Raw genomic sequence first — 23,103 nt, forward strand, 5'->3', positions numbered from 1 at the left:
GTACTCACTCTAACCTTCATCTATATTTGTATTATTATTTATCTTTATGCAATGTTTAAATATCCAAATGTACATAGAAATATACTATTATAATTTATACAGTACAACATGTATAAATATAGTCACCATATAGATTATAGTACATGGTGTTTCTGTGTATACCACACCATACTCCACGACCATCACACCCATCTGTACATATATAACATCACTTTGTTGTTTCACAAGTGGGAATGTGTTGTTAGTATTATAATTCTAAGATACTTGATGTAAATACAAACTTACAGGTTTTGAAGTCCAGTTTGGCACATATGACTGTAGTGCATGAGGTTGGGTTACCATGGCAAGTAACAAAACTTGTACATTCTCTGATGGCCAGCTTCATCGTTAGGATTCCTACTATAGGGCCCAGGACACAGCGTCTGTCTGTAGCAGCACATCCTCTGTGTGTCTCAAATAGCACCCTATTCCCTACAGAGTGCACTCTTTTGACCAGGCGTATGGGCCAATTGGATGCAGACAAAGTCGATAGCTTACTCCTCTGATCTTCAGCTAATGTGCTAATGCATCCAGGTGCCTCAACATGCTGGTTCCTCTGTAGTGACTCCTCTCTGTGAGCTGAGGTTTACTAAGTCACTCCACTGGGGTGACAATGTTGTCACAGTAAGTAGCACTAGAAATTCAAAAGGATTTTCAATTGATTTGGTTTAAAGATTAATTATTGAAACTTTATATATGGACTCTAGTCAAACGTTTCTGTTGTTTACACAGACTCGCAGACATCTACGACTACAGACACCACGACCCTACAGACAGTCCGAACGACAAGACACGTCCTTACCAGCATCAAGACGACACAGCTACAACAGTCCGAAGACTCTAAACGTCCTACAGACAGACACGCTACAGATGGCTCGCGTCCACAGATGCATCAGGACCTCACAGACGTAGACCGCTGCAGACAGACACGTACGATGGTCCCACAGACATCCACAGACCGGTTCCTGCAGACAACACGCTAGGACGTCCTACAGACAACACACTACAGACAGACATAGCTACAGAACCATCCTACAGGACACGCCACCAGACTGTCTGCAGACGCCACTGAGTCCTGCAGACAGGCACGCTTAACGTCCACAACACACCTACAGATGTCCTACGACAGACCCCACAGCACAGTCCTACAGGCACGCCACAACGTCTACAGACACGCCACAAGACAGTCCTACTGACAACGCGACAGCACAGCCCATACACAGTCCTACAGCACCGCTTACAGATGTCCTACAACATGCTACAGACAGTCCGGCATACCATGCTACAGACAGTACGCTACAACATCTACAACAGACATGCTACAGACAGAATTACAGACAGTCCTAACAACACAATTACAGACAGTTTACAACACCTACAGAATAAACCTACAGACAACATGCTACAGACAGTACCTACAGATCCACTACAGACATTTTACAACACGCTACAGATACACGCTACAGGACAGTCCCTACTAGACCGCTGCAGACAGTTTCTACGACACGCTACACGGATACAGTCTACAGACAATCGCTACAAGAGCTCAGCACTACAGACAGTCTACTAACACCACTACAGACATACACCTACAGACACACTACATACAGTTTTACAACACCTACACAGACACCGCTGCAGAAGTCCTACAACAGACATGCTACAGACAGTCTACAGACAATTCCACAACAACATGCTACAGGACAGTCCTACAACAGACACGCTGCAGACAGAACCTACAGACAGACACTGCTACAACAGTCCTACAGACAGACATCCGACAGACAGACATGCTACAGGAACAGTCCTACAAGACAGACACGCTTTACGACATTCCTACAGACAGTCCGGCAGACACGCTACAACACGCCAGAACGCTACAGACATTCAACAGACACGCTAGACATCAGGATCACCCCAAAACTGCATCCTTCAGTAACATCATAGTATGAGTTGACTAGTTGATTCGCTACAGACATTCATACAGACACGCAACAGACAATTCATACAGAACGTTCAGACATTCATACAGCACGCTCATACATTCATACAGACACCTACCAGACATTCATACAGACAGCTGCAGACATTTCAATACAGACACGCTAACAACATCATACAGACACCTCAACATTCAACAGGCACGCTACAGACATTCATACAAGACACGCTTCAGACATTCATACAGGCACGCTACAGACATTCATACAACACGTCGAATTCATACAGACACGCTACGACATTCACACCAGACACGCTCACACAGTCATGCAGACACGCTACAGACACTTACAGAAGCATAAACACGCATACAACATTCATACGACACGCTAACATACCAGTAGCACCCCATAAACTAGCTCAGTAAGCATCATAATATGACTAGTTATGATTGATTGACTATATTGATTGACTAGTATGATTGATTGACTAGTATGATTGACTAGTATATGATGACTAGTTGATGATAGTAGGATTGACTTGACTCAGTATTGATTGATACTAGTTTGATTGACTAGATGAGATTTGATAGTAATGATTGACTAGTATGATTGATTGACTAGTATGATACTTCAGTATGATGATTACTAGTCATGATTGATTTGAATTAGTATGATTGATTCGACTAGTATGATTGTATGACTAGTATGATGACTTAGTTATGATGATTGACTAGTATGACTTGAATTGACGAGTTATTTGACTAGTATTATTTGATGACCATAGTATGATTGATGACTAGTATGATTGATTGCTAGTATGCTTGATCTGACTAGTATGTATGATTGACAGTATGACTGATTGACTAGTATGATTATTGCTAGTATATTATGACTAGTATGATTTGACTAGTATGATATTCCTGCCGTTATGATAAATGAGTTTGACTTGATTGACAGTTGTGTCGGACTATACCACTGAGCCCTGTACACTTAAGCACTTCCAGATCCAGACTAAGCCAGTCTGTACACTAACGTACACCACAAACTATGAAAAGCCCACTCACTAAACTCTCTAGGCATAGCCAGGGAGCGAACATAATATTGAGGTTTCTGCAGTCAACGTAACCGGAGCAAGTCAATCACAGTTCTCCTGTTTAACCTCCAGGTCAGACCCCCCTCTCTCTCTTCCTGCCACATCAATGCTAACAATGCAACCCTATTCCTACATTGTCACTATATAGGCTAATAGTGTGCCCATTGACCACGCCCGTTGACCCCACACTGTCTCCGGCGCAGTCCCTGTTATTCTAAAGGAGAATTACCAAGCCACTAGAGAATTCCTCTGGGCCCACAGCCAAAAGCGGTCCGGCCGCACGAGGAGAGAAAGGAGACGAGAACACCTCAACGATTCCTAATCGACTCTTCCTCTCCCCTCCCCTAGTTCCTGCTTCCACCTCTTTCTACAGTTCGAGGGTATGTTGTCATCATGCGAGGCTCTCCTGCCCCTCTAAGCTTCACATCTCTATCAATGATGATGTGACATCCCTATTGCAGTTCATGCTCATATCATTCGCACCAGTGTGTCCCTTCATTAATAATGTAAAACTTAACTGACAATCTTTCCATATTCTGTCACTATCTTCTGCATTTGTGCTTCGGGACAGAAATAGTCTGAATGCCTTCCTGTTTCTCGTTCCCACAGCACGTCACTTCCTCTACACCTCCTTTGCTCATGATTAGCAGCCGCACGACCCCCCCGACAGGGGGACAAGGACAAGTCCAGTAAAGGAGGCTTCAATGTCCACCCCCGCAGCCGCAGCCAGGGTCCCCGTCGACAGAGCCCCGAGGCTGGGGTGGTGGCGGAGCAGGAAGGCCCTGAGGCCACAGACATCCGGAGGTGAAAGAGACATTGGACCCTAACTATCCAGAGCCCTCCCTGACCGTGTCACCATCATAGCCCCCTCCCCCCACACACACACACACATACACACACACAGACATACACACACACAGACATACACATAGGCAGATACTGTACATGCAAGAACACACACATCTACACACATACACAGACTCACTCTCTCTTTCTCTCGCTCTCTCCGTCCTCTATCCCTCTCTCCCCCTCTCCTCTCCAGTCATTCCAGAAGTCCCAAATGGTACATTTGCAGGGTAATGTGGTGTAGCTCGTTCAGTTACTCCAGATTGTAGTCCACGATGTTGTTTCTGTTTATTATTGAATAATAATAAGTATTATTATCCTGATTTTTATTTGAAGTGTTAGGGCTTTTTGGGCTCTAATATAGCGTTTCTCAAATCATACTCACTGTAACATCTGATTATATTGTATTATTTATTTTATTCTTTATGCAATGTTTAAATATCCAAATGTACATAGAAATATACGTATCTATATTTATACAGTACGAACATGTATAAATATAGTCACCATATAAGATTATAGTACATGGTGTGTTCTGTTGTATACCACACCAGACTCCATCACCACCCATCTGTAGATATATAACATACAGCTTTGTTGTTTCAAAGTGGGAATGTGTTGTTAGTATTATAATTCTAGATACTTGATGATTAAATACAAACTGTACAGGTTTTGAAGTCCAGTTTTGGCACATATAGCTTGTAGTGCATGAGGTTGGGTTACCATGGCAAAGTAAACAAACTGGTACATTCTCTGATGGCCAGCTTCCATCGTTAGGATTCCTACTATTAGGGCGCCCAGGACACAGCGTCTGTCTGTAGCAGCACATCCCTTGTGTGTCTCAAATAGCACCCTATTCCCTACAGAGTGCACTGCTTTTGACCAGGGCCGTATGGGCCAATAGGGATGCAGACAAAGTGTAGTTCTCTCAGAAAACCCTCCTCTGATCTCAGCTAATGTGCTAATGCATCCAGGTGCCTCAACATGCTGGTTCCATCTGTAGTGACTCCTCTCTGTGAGGCTGAGGTTTACTAGAGTGCACTCAACTGGGGTGACAATGTCGTACAGTAAGTAGCACTAGAACGATTCAAAGGTGATTTTCAATTGATTCGGTTTAAAGATTAATTATTGAAACTTTTATTGGACTCTTAGGTACAAACGTTTCTGTTGTTGTGGGAACAGACTCGCAGACATTCATACAGACAGCCCTACAGACACACTACAGACAGTCCTACAGACACGCTACAGACAGTCCTACAGAGACGCTACAGACAGTCCTACAGACGCGCTGCAGACAGTCCTACAGACATGCTACAGACAGTCCTACAGAGACGCTACAGACAGTCCTACAGACACGCTACAGACGCGCTGCAGACAGTCCTACAGACATGCTACAGACAGTCCTACAGACGCGCTACAGACGCGCTGCAGACAGTCCTACAGAGACGCTACAGACAGTCCTACAGACACGCTACAGACGCGCTGTAGACAGTCCTACAGACACGCTACAGACAGTCCTACAGACGCGCTGCAGACAGTCCTACAGACACGCTACAGACAGTCCTACAGACACGCTACAGACGCGCTGCAGACAGTCCTACAGACAGTCCTACAGACACACTACAGACAGTAGCACCCCAGTAACTGCATCTCAGCAAGCATCACTAGTGTGATTGATTGATTGATTGATTAGTATGATTGATTGATTGATTAGTATGATTGATTGATTGATTGATTCGTGTGATTGATTAGTATGATTGATTGATCCGTATGATTGATTAGTATGATTGATTGATTGATTGACAGGTGTGTTTCTGATGATACCACTGAGCGCTGTACAGCTGAAGCCATCTCCAGACTCACCACTCTAACTGAAGACAGTCTGTACACTAACGTGACACCACAAGACTATGAAAGCCCACTGAGCTAAACGCTTAGGCATTAGCCCAGGGAGATAACACAAATATTGAGCTTTCTGCCGTCAATGCGTTGTATGCAATCAAGTAACCGGAAGCAGTCAATCAACAGTGTCTTCCTGTAAAATCACCAGGTCAGACCAGGGGAGGTAGAGGAGGAGGAGGAGGAGGAGGAGGTGGTAGAGGAGGAGGAGGAGGTGGTAGAGGAGGTAGAGGAGGAGGAGGAGGAGGAGGTGGTAGAGGAGGTAGAGGAGGAGGAGGAGGAGGAGGTGGTAGAGGAGGTGGTATGAACGCATTCTGTTCTTGCCCCCTCTCTCTCTTCCTTTCCAGAGTCCTATGCTAAAATGGCACCCTATTCCCTACATACTGCAGTACTATGGGCCCTGGTCAAAAGTAGTGCACTATATAGGGAATAGGGTGCCATTGGGACGCAACCCCAGCAAGTCCACACTTTGCGGCTCCGGCTGCAGTCCGCTGTTATTCTAAATTGTATATTTACCAAGGCCACCAGAGAATTCCTCTGGGCTACAGCCAAGAGCTGTCCGGCTGCACGGGGAGAGAGAGAGATGGAGGAGGAAAGGAGGACGAGAACTATACTCAACGTTCCTGAGGAGACACAATTTATAGATTTCTCTCCTCCTCCTCCTCGTCCTCCCTGTTCCTTCTTCCACCTCTTCTTATAGTTCTGAGGTGTCTGTTGGCCAGTCATGCTATCCTGCCCCTCTTTCTATTCAGATGATGTGACAACCTATTGCAGTTTATTGACTTATCTTTGGGCACCAGGTGTGTAACTCCATTAGGAATGTAAATGACTGTAACTGACCATATGTTCCATACTGTCACTATCTTCTCCATTTTGTTCCAGGAGAAATAGACTGACAGTGCTTCCTACTTCCTGTTTCTCAGTGTTCCATACAGCGCATCACTTCCTCCACACCCCCAGTTGGGCATCAGAATGACCTTGCAGAATGTAGTCTGGTATGGTTTTACTTCACGTGTCTGATAATGTGTATACAAACAGTACTATGAAACTCTAAGGACTCATGAAATCAAAATCAACAGAAATGTAACTTGTTATCATTAAAAGTGACTTTTTTTTGTGGATATTTTGTACACTGTGTTTAGTCATCAAGGTTTTGTGTGTTCAGTAGATAGCTCTGATCATGAACTGCATGACAACAATTCAGAGGAATTATTTCCACTTAGATAATATTAACACGAATATCCAGAAAGATACATTGAAAAACATGCATACCACATAGATAAGACAAGGAATTATTTGAATGTACAAGAGACTGAGGGTGGACTTTCTAAGCTACAATTAATGTCTTCTTCAACACCAGGTCAACATTCAGTTGCCAAATGTTGTCAAACATTGCAGATAGTAACGCCATGAATAGAGCAGACATGATTCCTTGTTCTACAGGTCGAAGGGGCATGTTTGTTCTACATAACATATTTCTATCTGAACGTTTTAAAACGTGTGTCGTGCTGAAAATGCCCGATCATTATAGTGTAATATTGTGTGATACCGCCTCCTTCAGGGCAAACCACATACTGCACAATCATACTTTTCAGAATCAGTTGGACACATTGTTGTGAAAAGAGGCATATCACACAGAAATGCGATCATCTGTGATTTCATTACACCTTTAAATACCCCTTACACCTTTAAAATGTTATTGTGAAGTTACAATGATCACTATATAACAAGAACAGGCTGTCGTGGCAGATCTTACAGTATCAGAACTACAGAAACAAACAAACTAGCTGTCTTACAATTCAAAATATATTCATGTACACAAGAAAATGAACTTACATTTCACTTTCTAATATTTATCACAAAAACACTGAAAAATGTAAGCCTGTGAAAATATCTTTGTCATGGGCAATACAAAACACACACCTAACTATCAGCCTACACCTCACTTCACCCTCAAATTCTAATCTGGAACTCAAAGCCAGTTCCACTGCTTTATTTCATTAGTCCCCTCTAACCAGGGGCTGATTTAGACCTGGGACACCAGGTGAATGCAATAAATGATCAGGTAAAAGAGAAAACCAGCAGCTCCGGACATCGTAGTGTCCGGAGCGTGTCCGGACATCGTAGTGTCAAACTCTCGCTGCGTCTCTCCTACAGGCTCGGGAGAGGCGAAGGTCGAGTCACGTGTCCTCCGAAACATGACCCGACAAACCGTGCATCTTAACTCCCGCCCGCTTAACCAGCCGCACCAATGTGTCGGAGGAAACACCGTTCAACTGACGACCGAAGTCATCCTGCAGGCAGCCGGCCCGCCAGAAGGAGTCGCCTGCAGAGCCCCCCCCTGACCAAACCCTCCGCTGACCCGGAAGACACAGGGCCAATTGTGTGCCACCCTATGGGACTCCCGGTCACAGCCAGTTGTGACATAGCCTGGGATCGAACCCGGGTGTGTAGTGACACCTCAAGCACTGCGATGCAGTGCCTTAGACCACTGCGCCCCTCGGGAGGCCCCTTGGTTCATCCTTTCAATTAAGACCTAGACAATCAGGTGTGGGGAGTTCCTTACTAATTAGTGACCTTAGTCCATCAATCAAGTACAGGGTTGGAGAGAAAACCTGCAGACACTTGACCCTCCGTGGAATGAGTTTGGCACGTGCCATATGGTAAGATTTGCATAGCCATGTACTACACCATCTTGACAATGATTGATTATCTTCTACATTTTAATTGAGAAGAGATCTGAGACCTGAGAGGCCCAACGTCAGCTGGGAAAAGCTGTAGACAAAACAATAACAGCAGGTAATACAGGCCAGAACCCATATCGTCCCAGGCCCCATAGGGACCATCACACTACCTTGAACTCAGTTACACACTCACTGATCCCCGGCCAAGCCTCAGAACATGAGCTGAGAGGGGGGAGAGGTCTATGGAGAGGAGATGAGAGGAGAGGAAGGGAAGGAGAATTGAAGTCAAATGGTGCACAGACAGAAGACACTTCACATGGCTGCTCACACATCACAATACACACTGCCTCAACTACAGTAATGACCACATGGTGGTGTACTAGGACTACTGACAAAGATGTCATGTGACAGCCACCAAAAACAAAACACATTTCTGGGTGACAAAATCCACAGATACATTAAATAAAGGGATATATATATAAATATAGCACATTCAAGTATTCTGAGAGAGAATGGGCCTGTCTGTGTCCTAACCTGACCTAACTGTCCAGAGGGCTGCCAGTGACACAGCAAGGAACAGCCTCTGTCTTGGCCACAGCTATGTCGAAAACTAAAGATGATCCAATCTTATCTGGATCCAGCTGTTGCTAATATTATATGGAATTAATCAGGGTGTTAGAGAGATGGAGAGACACCTGGGTGACAGACCCGTCACCACATGTTGTCCGGCCTTGGAATGGAGAGCGAGAGCAAAAGAGAGAAAAAGAAAGAGCGAGAGAGAGGAGACAGAGAGAGAAGGCAGAGACAGCGAGAGAGCGAGAGAGAGAGAGAGAGAGGCAGAGACAGCGAGAGAGAGAGAGAGAGAGAGAGAGAGAGAGAGAGAGAGAGAGAGAGAGAGAGAGAGAGAGAGAGAGAGAGAGAGAGAGAGAGAGAGAGAGAGAGAGAGAGAGAGAGAGAGAGAGAGAGACGAGAGAGAGAGAGAGAGAGAGAGAGAGAGGAGACAGATAGAGCGAGAGAGGGAAACAGAGAGAAAGAGGAGAGCGAGAGAGAGGAGAGTGAGAGAGAGAGAGAGCGAGAGAGAAGAGACAGCGAAAGAGAGGGACAGAGAGAGAGCGAGAGAGGAGCCAGAGATGAGGAGAGCGAGTGAGCGAGCGAGAGAGGAGACAGAGAGAGAGCGAGCGAGAGCGGAGCGAGAGGAGAGAAAAGAGACAGAGAGAGAGAGAGAGAGAGAGAGCGAGAGAGAGCGAGAAAGAGAGAGACAGAGAGCGAGAGAGGAGACAGAGATGGAGAGAGCGAGCGAGAGAGAGGAGACAGAGAGGAGGAGACAGAGAGAGAGGGAGAGCAGAGAGAGAGCGAGAGAGGGAAGACGGAGCGAGAGAGGGAAGACACGAGAGCGAGCGAGAGGAGACAGAGAGGCAAGAGAGAGGAGACAGAGAGCAAGAGAGAGCAAGAAAGAGAGAGTTGTACAGTATTGTGTCTGAGGATGAATTGATACAGGGGGGAATAGAGTTATATGAAGGGGACAGATGAACTCTTCAACCTCAAACAGGTGTTGGGAGTGAAAAAAATACTTTAGGGGACTTTGTTCCGACTGTGTTGGACAATAAAGCCAGACAAGATTAAAACATTAGGACAATGATTTTTAAATCGTGTTCATATTTGAATCAAATGTATGATTTTTTTTTAATGTTACAATTACAAAATGTATTTCATGATAAGGTATGTGTTAGTTGTTAATTTTTACGTTTTCCCACTTTATTTAGGTCTAGCCTACACATGACTTCCGTTGGCTCTCAGCCTACCAAACAATAACTTGTGTTTGTAATTGACATAACAAATCCATAAGTGTTTGTAAACAACCTAAATAGGTAAACTTCATATGGATGATTTAATACTAGTATTAACAATTCAAATGTGATAAATGTGTATCTTAGTAGGTGATAAAGGCATATTGCGGACATTCTCAGATGACTGACGAACACAATGTATTGAATCTAGCTAAATTATTTTTTTGCATTGAGTAATTACATTATGGAAATGTGGTAGGCCTAAATGCTAATTTCATATGATCAAATAATGATATATTACTTTTCTTTTAGAACGAACATTTAACTGCATCAACCTAACAATATTGTCTGCATCAAACAAATTTCTATATTTACAAATTACAATTTCAATAATTCTGTAGGCCTAATTTGATTTATCTTAATTTATCTAAATTAAATCCCAAGACAACAACAAAAAATCTACGTTTGTCACAATAATCGTGACAAAAAAAACCACTAAAAACAGTTGTTTGTTTTTTCACGCACTAATACCTGTTTTTCTCGAAGGGCAAGTAACTGAAACTAACATCCACAGTAGAGTAGCACTAAAGATGGGCTACAATTGAACACTGCATAACAATATCGACTTCCGTTAGGCTAAAAATCAATGATCGACGATGTTTAATTTGATTGTTTATCACTTGTCAGATTAAACCTGCTTATCTTTCGCGAGGTAATTAAGTCAGCGCATTTGAAAGGTGTCGAGATCACCAATATGATTGACAGGTCTCGAGGGACGGAGGAGACGCCAGACCCCGGCGCTAATCGTGCGTGGCGTCTGCTCGTGCCGCTTTCCCCACACGTCCACACACGGGAACGGTCGCAGACTCATTAGATAAAACACACACACAGCGCCCCAGAATACCTCCTCAATTATCCCGTCCAGCGGAAGTGTTTTAAGCAGCCTTATCTATCGCTTTATCTGACTGGTGCTAAAGGAAAGACGGGTCGGGGAGGGAGAGAAAACATTGTACTTAAAAAAAAAAAAAAAAAAAGTAATTTAACAGACGCTCTTATCCAGAGAGACTTACACTAGTGAGTGCATTCATGTTCGTACTTTTTCATCGAGAGAGAGAAAGAGGAGGAAGAGAGAGGGAGGAGAAAGAGGGAGAGAGAGGAGAGAGAGGAGGAGGGATCGAGAGAGGAAAGAGAGAGAGAACGAGAGGACGGAGAGAATGCATTAGGGATATGAACCATGCGGCCTAATAGGCCTGTCATGTTCAATTTGGGCAGTTGACACAGAGAGTGCTTTGCAGTCGGTCTTGCAGAATTGAGGTCAATTTAACTGAAATTCCATGTTATGAATGAATTAAGCTTAAATGGAATTAACTCAAACTCTGTCAGATAGGCTGAAGGTCCTAGGACAGGCGCTGTCTGTCATCAACTGTGAATAACCTTCAAACTTTTATTGAGATTCGTCACAACAGACTCAGCCAACTCAATGTTAATTGTTTGCGAACGTTAGGGAAGAATCTGACATGAAGAATGAAACGGTTTCCATGCTCTACACTGAGGCTCGTCTGAGTTCCGTTCGTTTACTTATTTCACCAATTATTGCTGCGCGAGAACGGCAGTGTTGACGCTCTACCTCCTGCGACCATTCATCAGCTTTCGCGGCGCGCAAATAGTCTTAAAAACTATAAACACCGCGAGCCGGGTGAAGACAGAGGGACCCATTTAGTTCCCGGGGTCTGTGTTAAACGCTGCTGGAGATAAAACAAACGATAATACTGTCTGTCTCCGCACCGCTGTCTCCACCAGCATTAATAATGGGTGCGATGCCAGCCTGTGCGAGTCCCTCAGTGCGTCTTGGAATCTTTACGCACACCAATTCTCCCCAAAAGCCTTGTCCTACTGATATTTTATTGGATGCATTTTTAGAGAATAACGTGACTTATCGAATAACTAGGCATATGACACTACAAAAGTAGGGCCTAGTGTACATTTTTGGTGTACATAGCCTGTACATAACGGCTGCCAGTAGGTCTAGACGAATGTGTCATAATGCATGACTACAGAAATGTTATGGTATGTGTGACAGTCCTGCCCGGCTGCGCTGCGTGGGTGGGAGGATGCTGGTTTGTTGTCTGTTATCACTTCCTGAAAGTCAGGCCAGTGTATGAAGAGACATGTTGGTCCCTATGGTCTTGCTGCCAGGGAGGTTCCCTCCACCTAGACGCTTTTTCTGCCTTACTACTCTTATTCCCACCCTTTGTGCATTATCAGTATACCTATCCACCCCTATGTATCCCCCAACCAACACACTTACCTAAACGGGTTCGTACCCCATTCAACCTTACCCCCTAAACCTAAATATTGACCTTAAACCAGGTTTGTATCCTCTACCCAACCATCCTGTTTCGTCTGGTCCTTTGATTTAAATGTTGCTTTCATTCATGTCATCGATTTTATGATCTTATGTACTGCACTTGTTTTTATGTAGGGAAGCAGGTTGCCTAGCGGTTAAGTGTGTAACCGAAAGGTCACTGGTTCGAATCCCTAAGGTGGAAAAATCTGCAGTTCTGCCCTTGAGCAAGACAGTTAACAAACAACAACTGCTCAACGGGCGCCGATGACGTAGATGTCGATTAAGGCAGCAGCCCCCCCCCCCCCCCCACCTCTCTGATTCAGAGGAGTTGGGTTAAATGCGGAAGAGCACAGTTTTGGTGAACGCATTCAGTTGTGCAACTGACTAAGCATCTCCTTGCATACTTTTAATGTCCGCCCAAAAAAAATGTATCATCACTAAACAAATAAACAGAACCAAACACAGACAGACAGGCTCGTGCACACATAGAAAAAGGTTCCAGTATTTATTCTATTCTCTTTTGCCTTCAACCATATACATTTTACGGGGAAATATTAATAAAAATGTATAATAAATTCCAACCATGTATTATGGACAAAAGGAGTGTTTGTGACGGTGCGTAATGGGGCTTAAGGTGCATTCTGGATTCAGATGCAGCACGGACATGTAGGGTTACATTACTAGTTATTATTTCAACATCACCGGAACTGGCAACACCAATAGGGTGCCCCCTAACAACGTCCAATGAGAGACTTAACCTCCCCCCTCATCCCCCCTCTCTCTCTCCCGCTGCATAGCAGAAAGAGGCCAAGAAAAGTTAGGGACTCGAGTTGATAGTCAAGATCCCCCTCGGTTAAACAAACGAGTACTTGAGCTCAGTAAATATTACCAAGAAGAGGAGATTTTGGAATCATCGGTTTGTTGCCATTTATATGTCAGATCAACTGTTCCTTGGCAATGTTTTCCAGCCCCAGTACGTCCACACCCTTCTCGGTTAAGGATATATTAAACCTGGAGCAGCACACTAGAGCTGAGGACCTGGTCTCACTGGACATCTCTCCACGGATGGACTGTGCCTTACCGACCTCCTCCTGCATGCTGGGCCGTCTGAAACAGGAGCCGCTCCGGGAGATGTCGTCTGGAGGCTCGCTGTTTGGAGAGGAGCTCCATGAGGCTAAAGCCAACAGAAATACTGCCCTCAACTTCGCCGCTGCCTTCTATGGGAAATCTTTCTTAGAAATGGACATCAAGGATGGCAAGACGGACAGATTTGAGGGGAAATACAGAAAAGGTAATAGTTTGTGATATTAGTATCGAAAGGCCTAAGTAGGCCTAAGTGAAAATCTGAATAATTATGTAAGTATCTAAACAGATTTGCGTCAGACACAATCTAAAACGTGTAGGCTAAGGATAAGACATTTCACAAGTGATGTAATAGTAATGCTACTCCTAGTGTACACCCTTATTCTGGAATAAGAACAGTCAAAGAGGCCTAATCTATTTTACAATTAAGGAGAAAATAAAGGAAAGTTGTAATTGAAGTTTAGATTGAATTCTCTCGTCGGGATTCCAAACAGTTCCATGGAAGTTTGATTACAATGTAGAAAATATAGCAGTCATAATCGACTGAACCCATTTTACTTGTTGGACTCTAGGATGTAGGGCAGACCTAGAAAGTTTGTCTAAACCAAGTCTTGCGTAAAAGTCTCCGAGCTGAATTCCTATTGTTGGGTCCTTTATACAATTTAACATACTGGAATTAAATTAAATATGTCTTAATTTATTCGTTTATTTCTATTCCACTAGACATGTCCTACATCTCTCAGAGCGAGCCGGTGGAGGACCTGAAGTCAGAGGACCCGGATCTGCCCGCCAAACCCCGGAAGCGCAGGAAGCCGCGCGTGCTGTTCTCACAGGCGCAGGTGTATGAGCTGGAGCGTCGCTTTAAGCAGCAGAAGTACCTGTCGGCTCCGGAGAGAGATCACCTGGCCGGGGTGCTCAAACTGACCCCCACACAGGTCAAGATCTGGTTCCAGAACCGCCGCTACAAGTGCAAGAGACAGCGACAGGACCAGAGCCTGGAGATGGTCGGTATCCCGCCGCCGAGACGCATCTCAGTCCCAGTACTGGTCCGAGACGGGAAGCCCTGCCTTGGAGACTCGACGACCTATAATASTTCATATAATGTGGGCCTTAACCATTTCACKTATAAYAGTTAYCCAGCGTTCAGTAATTATCCCAGTCCTGGCTGTAATAYGAACYATGCGTGTAACTATCCCACCACTGCGGTGCAGTCTATCCAGCCCTCAMMAAACAACGGGAATTACATGAACTTCGGCGTTGGRGAGTTAAATAACGTTCAAAACACGTTTCCGTCCGGCAATGGAGTGTCTTCTTTACATGGAATCAGAGCGTGGTGAACGAAGGATCGAAATATAACATTATCATCAGACAAATGAATGATGTTTTAAATTGCATGCGCTTTTACGCAATGGACTCATCGGCCTCGAGTGTTGTTATGTTCTCGTTATATTCCATTTACTGTACTTCGACTGGCAAACTATTGATGCATAAACTAAGTTCATTTGATTTTTATTACTAGTTTCTGAGATGGAATAGGGAATTCATAATTGTAAAGTTGTATAAGAGATGTAGTTTATTACTTCAGTGGGAATAAAACATATGTATACAATTTGTCAGTGGACATCTTTCCCTCACGATCACCGTTTTCTTTGAGGTCACACATGTACTGTAAGGCAATTATGTTTGTGGGTACTTAATACACGTATTATATGTAAATAAAGCTTTTCTTTTATGTAAATTCTAATTTTCCTGCATGAATTTGATAGGCTATTTCACGGGGGCGGACTACAGGACATATTCTGAGGCAGTGGTGGGAAAAGTACCCAAATGTCATACTGTAGTAAAAGTAAAGATACCTTAATAGAAAAGTGAAGTCAYCCAGTTAAATACTACTTGAGTAAAATCCTAAAGGTTTTAAATATGCTTAAGTATCAAAAGTAAATGTAATTACTAAAATGTACTTTTTACTTTTGATACTTAAGTATAAATCATTTCAAATTCCTTACATTAAGCAAAGCAGACGGCCACATTTTCTAGTTGTTTTATTTTATTTACAGATAGCCAGGGGGCACACTCCAACACTCAGACATCATTTACAAACAAAGCATGTGTTTAGTGAGTACCCCAGATCAGAGACAGCAGGCATGACCAGGGATGTTCTCTTGATAAGTGTGTGAATTATACAATTTTCCTGTCCTGCTAAGAATTCAAAATGTAACGAGTACTTTTGGAAAGATGTATGGCGTAAAAAGTACATAATTTTCTTTAGGAATGTAGTGAAGTAAAAGTTGTTAAAAATATAAATAGTAAAGTAAAGATACCCCCTTAAGTAGTACTTTAAAGTATTTTTACTTAAGTACACTACACCATTGTCCTGAAGGACATTTTTWAAATGAATAAATATGAACAAACAACTAGAACAGGATACAATTATATCACCTGGTTATTTCTAATCATCTTCGATTGTTTATAAATGATTTCTAAATATGAAATGTAACCTATCGACCAATTATAATTTTAGGCCTAGTGCTTTCATATAACTATAGCCTATCACTACGAATTCTATCGACCATTAGTTGTTTAAAAGGCTAAAGGTAATACTTTATTTCTAATATTCATTACTATTATGCTTAATAAAACATGGATTCGCCTAATTGTATTGTATTATTAATCATATATAATAATAGCCTACATTAAAATCGTTACAATAGGCCTAGAGGACAACAATTGTCAAATCGATGAGGAAATAATGTTCAAGATCACACAATCTATGCATTTAAATAATTTTTTACTTTACAACCATTAAATCTCCAGAGTTTTTTCTTCAGTTTCACGACTCACTAGGCTACAAATTGAACAAACACCAGGCCAATCCTAGCACATAAAGAGACAGTATGTCAGTGTGTTTTAATATTAGGAGAATCGTCCATCACGGTAGCCTATAGTAATTGCCATTGTCTATAGCCAGCACACATTACCAGTAATCCATGTCAAACAATCTCACCCGCTACCCGTGCAGCGGTTCACGTATGTTTAACGTCAGGTTAAACCCTTCAAGTGGCTATTAGAGACCTTCAATCTACTATAACTGGAAACTAAAGTTTTTTTTTTTAACACAACGACTTACCGGCCTCTCCATAAAATATGTTTGGAGCATGTCACGCAATTTTGACTAAATAAGACAAATATGTGGAGGGCTTTAGACGTGTCTTGTATAGAGACTAAGTCTATAGGTCCGGCCTACAAGGTCACGCCCAGTCAGACCTTCTTCTACAGGTGCATGTCAGTCCACATTAGGCGAGGTCGTGAGATAGCATCACTGACATCATTTAAATATTTACGGAAAGGTCTGTGACCGTTCAGAAGGGTTGTGTTTAAAGTCCATCAGACGTGTCGTCAGTAGAAACAGTTCAGGGTTTGGGCAAATGCGTTCATCGTCCTCATCATTAATCAGACAGTTACCGCTGATCCACAGTCAAATTCTGAAATCGCCCACAGGCCCGCAGAAATACACTGACAAATGTATTTTGAAACGGTACCGAATAACCTAAAAAAACATCACTGCACATGCAGGCCCTAAATTAAAACAGCCTTGTTAAATGTGCCTGTAGAATAGCCATAATATTTATTGATACCTGTCATTAATATGCCTATATGATAATTACATTTTAGTAATTTAGCAGACACTTATCCAGTGTCTTACAAAAGATGCTGATGAAACGGATGTATATACAGTGCCTTCAGAAAGTATTCATACCCCTTGACATATTCCACATGTTGCCTTTCAGCCTGAATTCAAAATGGATTAAATATATTCTCACCCATCTACACACAATATCCCATAATGATAAAGTGAAAACATGGTTATTAGAAATGTTAGCAAATTTATTTACAATGAAATACAGAAATATAACATTGACATAATTATTCACATGCCTGAACATGGTTTTCCTCAAGGATTTTGCCTGTGCTTAGCTCCATTCTKTAAAAAACAATTCTCCTGAAAAACTCCCCAGTTGGAAATATGGAGAGTGGTACTCAGTAATGTGTTGAATTGTATTTGCCTCAAATATAACACTTTGTATTGAGGACAAAAAGTGAATTGCTTTGCRACAGTTTTTGCAGTATTACTTTAGTGCCTTGTTGCAAACAGGATGCATGTTTTGGAATACTTTTATTCTGTACAGGCTTAATTATTTTCACTCAGTCAATTAGATTAGTTTTGTGGAGTAAGTACAATGTTGTTGATCCATCCTCAGTTCTCCCATTACAGCCATTCATCTCTGGAACTGTTTTACAGTCACCATTGGCCTCATGGTGAAATCCCTAAGTGGTTTCCTTGCTCTCCAGCAACTGAGTTAGGAAGGAAGCCTGCATCTTTGTAGTGACTGGGTGTATTAATACACCATCCAAAAGGTAATTAATAACTTTACCATGCTCAAATGGATATTCAATGTCTGCATTTTTTTTTCTACTCATCTACCAATACTTTAGGTGCCCTTCTTTTGCGAGGCATTGGAAAAATGCACTGCTCGACTGAGACTTACAGATAATTGTATGTGTGGGGTACAGAGATGAGGTAGTTAATCAAAAAGACAATGCAATTTGTTATGTGACTTAAGCACTATTTCACTCCTGAACGTATTTAGGCTTGCCATAACAAAGGGGTTGAAAACTGAAATTTCAGCTTTTAATTTTTAATGAATAACATTTCTAAAGACACACTTTGATATTATGGAGTAGAGTGTGTAGATCAGTGACACATCCGAATTTAATCCATTTTAAATTCAGGCTGTAACAACAAAATGTGGAAAAAGTTAAGGAGTGTGAATACTTTCTGAAGGCCCTGTAGCACATTAAAAGCCCTTTAGGCAACATTGTGTGGGGGAGCCCACTTCCCCTCACTCTGTGGTACTCAGTGTAGAACACAGTTCAGGGCCTGCCACTAAACAGGACCTATTCACATTTCAAGATCATGCACACCTCTCCTCTTGATTGACACTATCACGGTGCTCTGTAAGAATAGCTCCATTTGCTTGACATAGAGCTGCTAGAAGTGTGCAGCTAAAGAGACGGGATGAGGATTTGGAGGAGCACAAATGGCTGCCACTTTAAAACGAGTAAGAACCGCTTAGCCTTCTCTTAGGTCTATTGACTCTCTCCACATGTACTCACTAATGCGTCACTGTAAAAAATTGTTTTTAAAAATGTTGTATTGTCACATAAAATCTGTGGTTTTATATGGTCAACCGTAGTAGTACAGCGTACCTGGAGCAAATTATGGTTAAGTGCCTTGCTCAAGGGCACATCAGATTTTTCACCTTGTCAGTTCGGGTATTYGAACCAGCAACCTTCTGGTCACTGGCCCAACGCTGTAACCACTAGGCTATCTGCACAGTCTGTCCCCACTGATTCGGAGTCAGATATGATCCATAACACACGCAACTGAGACAACTCAGGTAGACAAAGTCAGAGGCCTTTATTGGTAYACTGAACAGAAACGTCAACATGAAAACAGATTTATATTTCCCAAATGACATGTGAGACCGTCACCATAAAGAGGGTAGAGAGGTCATGCAGCTACCAGCCCCCCCTCTATACACATCCCTTCCAAAGTGTTGAAAAGGCAACGTCAGATAACAGGTCCACGCAAACCTAAAAATACCCCCCCACCTTCCACCCCCGGTGGAAAGAAAGGGAGCAGGAGAGGGAAACGGGTCAGAATAATCTGCTTTTCTGGGTCTTATCTGAAGAAAGGCAGAGATGCATGGTTCCTTATCGGTGACTATGTGATTAGTGCCACAGCTTTTCAGATTTGTTTCTGCCCTGGTGCCAGGGCTGCTCAGTTCCCCCTGCTGCTAGCTTTTCTGCCCTGGTTGGTCAGCACTGTACCCAGCACTGTTCACCCTGCTGCCAGCTACTGAGAGCAGGCCTCACCACTGCTGAGCCAAGCCAAGCCAGCTAGCTCCGTAAGGAAATACTGACGACCACATGTTAGACCAGAGTCACTGAAACTTGTGTGGGTGATATGTACATCCTACATGTCCAGGCTGCTGCTTGGAGATTTTTTATTTTTTATTTTTACACTTTTARTAATGTCAACGGTTTGTTCAAAATCTGATTACATTACAGAGAATGTGTTACACATTGACATGAATCCCTATACTTTAAATAATGGTCCGGCGAAAATGTAATCTGCATTAAATAAGGCAACTACTAAAACAAATGTATTTCTCTTTCAGAGCAGGATATAAATAACTGGGCAACAGCTTTAACTTCCTGCGATGGAATAATACATTAACATGATAATCATAACAATTGGTTACATTAACCATCAAACTTCCCTCTAAGTATTGCAAACAGCTGATATTCCTTCCATGACGAACAAATACTGTTTAAAATAGGCTTATCCCCAAAGCCATTACTACTGTGTGTGTGCACACGTCTTTAAAATGTTGATATGGATTTACATTAATAAGCAGTATGTTAATCTTACAATACTTATCTCACACGACTCACTTATGTCATAAATTAGCTTATATGATCATAGTTACTCTTATCAAAGTTGCTCTAAAAGTTACTTAGTTTAAGTTAGTTGTGTCTGGTCTGGAGGAAAAATAATCTCCTCTTGCGGGATGTAGAAGACCGTGGCGAGGAAGAGTGCGAGAGCGAGGAAGATGAGCAGTTTGTCAGTGAGCTCCCTGCGGTTGTACTTAGTGATGAGCTCTCTCCCCAGCTGGATGGTTCCGGCCATGGCCTTAAACTCATCATCCATCTCCAGGACCGCCTGAGACGAGGTTGCTACGGAGGAGAGAGAACACACTGGGCAAAGACTTTGGGTTTGGACATACAGTTGAAGTCTGAAGTTTACATACACCTTAGCCAAATACATTTAAACTCAGTTTTTCACAATTCCTGAAATTTAATCCTAGTAAAAAAATCCCTGTCTTAGGTCAGTTAGGATCACCACTTTATTTTAAGAATGTGAAATGTCAGAATAATAGTAGAGAGAAGGATTTATTTCAGCTTTAATTTCTTTCATCACATTCCCAGTGGGTCAGAAGTTAACATACACTCAATTAGTATTTGGTAGCATTGCCTTTAAATTGTTTAACTTTGGTCAAACGATTCAGGTAGCCTTCCACAAGCTTCCCACAATAATTTGGGTGAATTTTGGCCCATTCCTCCTGACAGAGCTGGTGTAACTGAGTCAGGTTTGTAGGCCTCCTTGCTCGCACATGCTTTTTAAGTTCTGCCCACAAATTTTCTAGGATTGAAGTCAGGGCTTTGTGATGGCCACTCCAATAACTTGACTTTGTTGTCCTTAAGACATTTTGCCACAACTTTGGAAGTATGCTTGGGGTCATTGTCCATTTGAAAGACCCATTTGCGACCAAGCTTTAACTTCCTGACTGATGACTTGAGATGTTGCTTCAATATATCCACATAATTTTCCTCCCTCATGATGTCATCTATTTTGTGAAGTGCACCAGTCCCTCCTGCAGCAAAGCACCCCTTCTGCTTTAAACCTGTCTCTTATACACATCTAGATGTGTATAAGAGACAGAAGCTAAACAGTTCTATTTTTGTTTCTTCAGACCAGAGGACATTTCTCCAAAAAGTACGATCTTTGTCCCCATGTGCAGTTGCAAACTGTAGTCTGGCTTTTTTATGGCGGTTTTGGAGCAGTGTCTTCTTTCTTGCTAAGCGGCCTTTCAGGTTATGTCAATATAGGACTCGTTTTACTGTGGATATCGATAATTTTGTACCTGTTTCCTCCAGCATCTTCACAAGGTCCTTTGCTGTTGTTCTGGGATTGATTTGCTCTTTTCGCACCAAAGTACGTTCATCTCTAGGAGACAGAACGCGTCTCCTTCCTGAGCGGTATGACGGCTGCATGGTCCCATGGTGTTTATACTTGCGTACTATTGTTTGTACAGATGAACATGGTTCCTTCAGGCATTTGGAAATTGCTCCCAAGGATGAACCAGACTTGTGGAGGTCTACAACTTTTTTTCTGAGGTCTTGGCCGATTTCTTTTGATTTTCTCATGATATCAAGCAAAGAGGCACTGAGTTTGAAGGTAGGCCTTGAAATACATCCACAGGTACACCTCCAATTGACTCAAATTATGTCAATTAGCCTATCAGAAGCTTCTAAAGCCATGATGTCATTTTCTGGAATTTTCCAAGCTGATTAAAGGCACAGTCAACTTAGTGTATGTAAACTTCTGACCCACTGGAATTGTGATACAGTGAATTATAAATCAAATAATCTGTCTGTAAACAATTGTTGGAAAAATGACTTGTGTCATGCACAAAGTAGATGTTCTAACCGACTTGCCCAAACTATAGTTTGTTAACAAGAAATTTGTGGAGTGGTTGAAAAACTAGTTTTAATGACTCCAACCTAAGTGTATGTAAACYTCCGACTTCAACTGTATAAAATACTGCCAGCTGTTACTGCCAGCTGTTTGCTTTTATTTAAATAAAGCAACTGAGAAAGAAACTGTCCTTGGGTCCTCCAATTTGAGGGCTTTTGGTGGAACCATCTCAATATTGTTCTCACCAGTGGTGTAATGGAAGGTAAACACAGCAAATGGCACTTACGCACCTTTTTTATGTTGCTCAAACGTTTACCCACCTATTGCAAACAAATGCATTGTAAATATAGGGAGTATTACTTTATTCACTGTGAAAGGTGATCAGTGTTTACCCACTTTTTACCACTACATCACTGCTTCTCATTCATCTAGTTCTTACAGATGTGTAAACACTGAAGGAAAAGGGAGCTAGGGGATGGGGTTAGGGGCCGAAATTATAAACACTACTGTCCTCTCAGARACACAGACTCCGATATGATTCACTCTCTGTACTCTAGGGGGAGCCACTCACCCAGCATGGTTATGGATTCCTCACYCTGCGTCACCTGCTGTGACATCATCTGATCGATGCTCATCAGGCTCTCTGTGATGTCACTGGACGTCTGGGCCAGGCCCTCTTTGGTCACCTTTCTGATTGGAGGAAAAAAATAACAAATAGATAAATTCACTATCTCCTCCATAGAGAAGAGATTCCTTCTCCAGGTTGTCTAGCGACAGTTGACTGGCCAGGTTGGCTTTCTTCCATAAGGTCTGGTTAATGTAGGGATAGAAAACACACTGTTTCATTAGGACGCTTGCGTACAGTTTATGCAGTACAGACTGGATTCAGTACTGAAGCAACAGCAGTAATCCACACTCCTACCATGCTAATCCACACTCCTACCATGCTAATCCACACTCCTACCATGCTCTTTTACCTGAGCATCTGCCTGCTGTGTCTGTCCACCTCACTGAGTAGAGCCAGCTTGTCTGACTCCTTGTCCTGTTCCCTCCCCATCT

The 23,103-nt window shown here is 42.6% G+C and overlaps 2 protein-coding genes and 2 pseudogenes across 2 annotated transcripts in view; 2 read left to right on the forward strand and 2 right to left on the reverse strand.

The window, feature by feature from the left end:
• The window catches only part of LOC111967072 (stanniocalcin-2-like), a 6,239-nt pseudogene extending 1,033 nt beyond the window's left edge, over positions 1 to 5,206 (forward strand).
• Positions 1 to 23,103, reverse strand: part of LOC111967201 (rho-related GTP-binding protein RhoG) — a 298,978-nt gene that overhangs the window by 235,252 nt on the left and 40,623 nt on the right. The gene's annotated exons all lie outside the window — the stretch shown is intronic.
• Positions 13,441 to 15,459, forward strand: LOC111966980 (homeobox protein Nkx-2.5). Its single transcript, XM_023991898.2, has 2 exons — positions 13,441 to 13,929; positions 14,445 to 15,459. The coding sequence occupies exons 1-2, from the start codon at positions 13,596 to 13,598 to the stop codon at positions 15,056 to 15,058; spliced, it is 948 nt and encodes a 315-aa protein (XP_023847666.1). The 5' UTR covers positions 13,441 to 13,595; the 3' UTR covers positions 15,059 to 15,459.
• Positions 19,220 to 22,947, reverse strand: LOC111967205 (vesicle transport protein SEC20-like; annotated as a pseudogene).

Source organism: Salvelinus sp. IW2-2015, linkage group LG8 (genome assembly GCF_002910315.2).
Source record: "Salvelinus sp. IW2-2015 linkage group LG8, ASM291031v2, whole genome shotgun sequence".
NCBI classification, from domain to species: Eukaryota; Metazoa; Chordata; class Actinopteri; order Salmoniformes; family Salmonidae; genus Salvelinus; species Salvelinus sp. IW2-2015.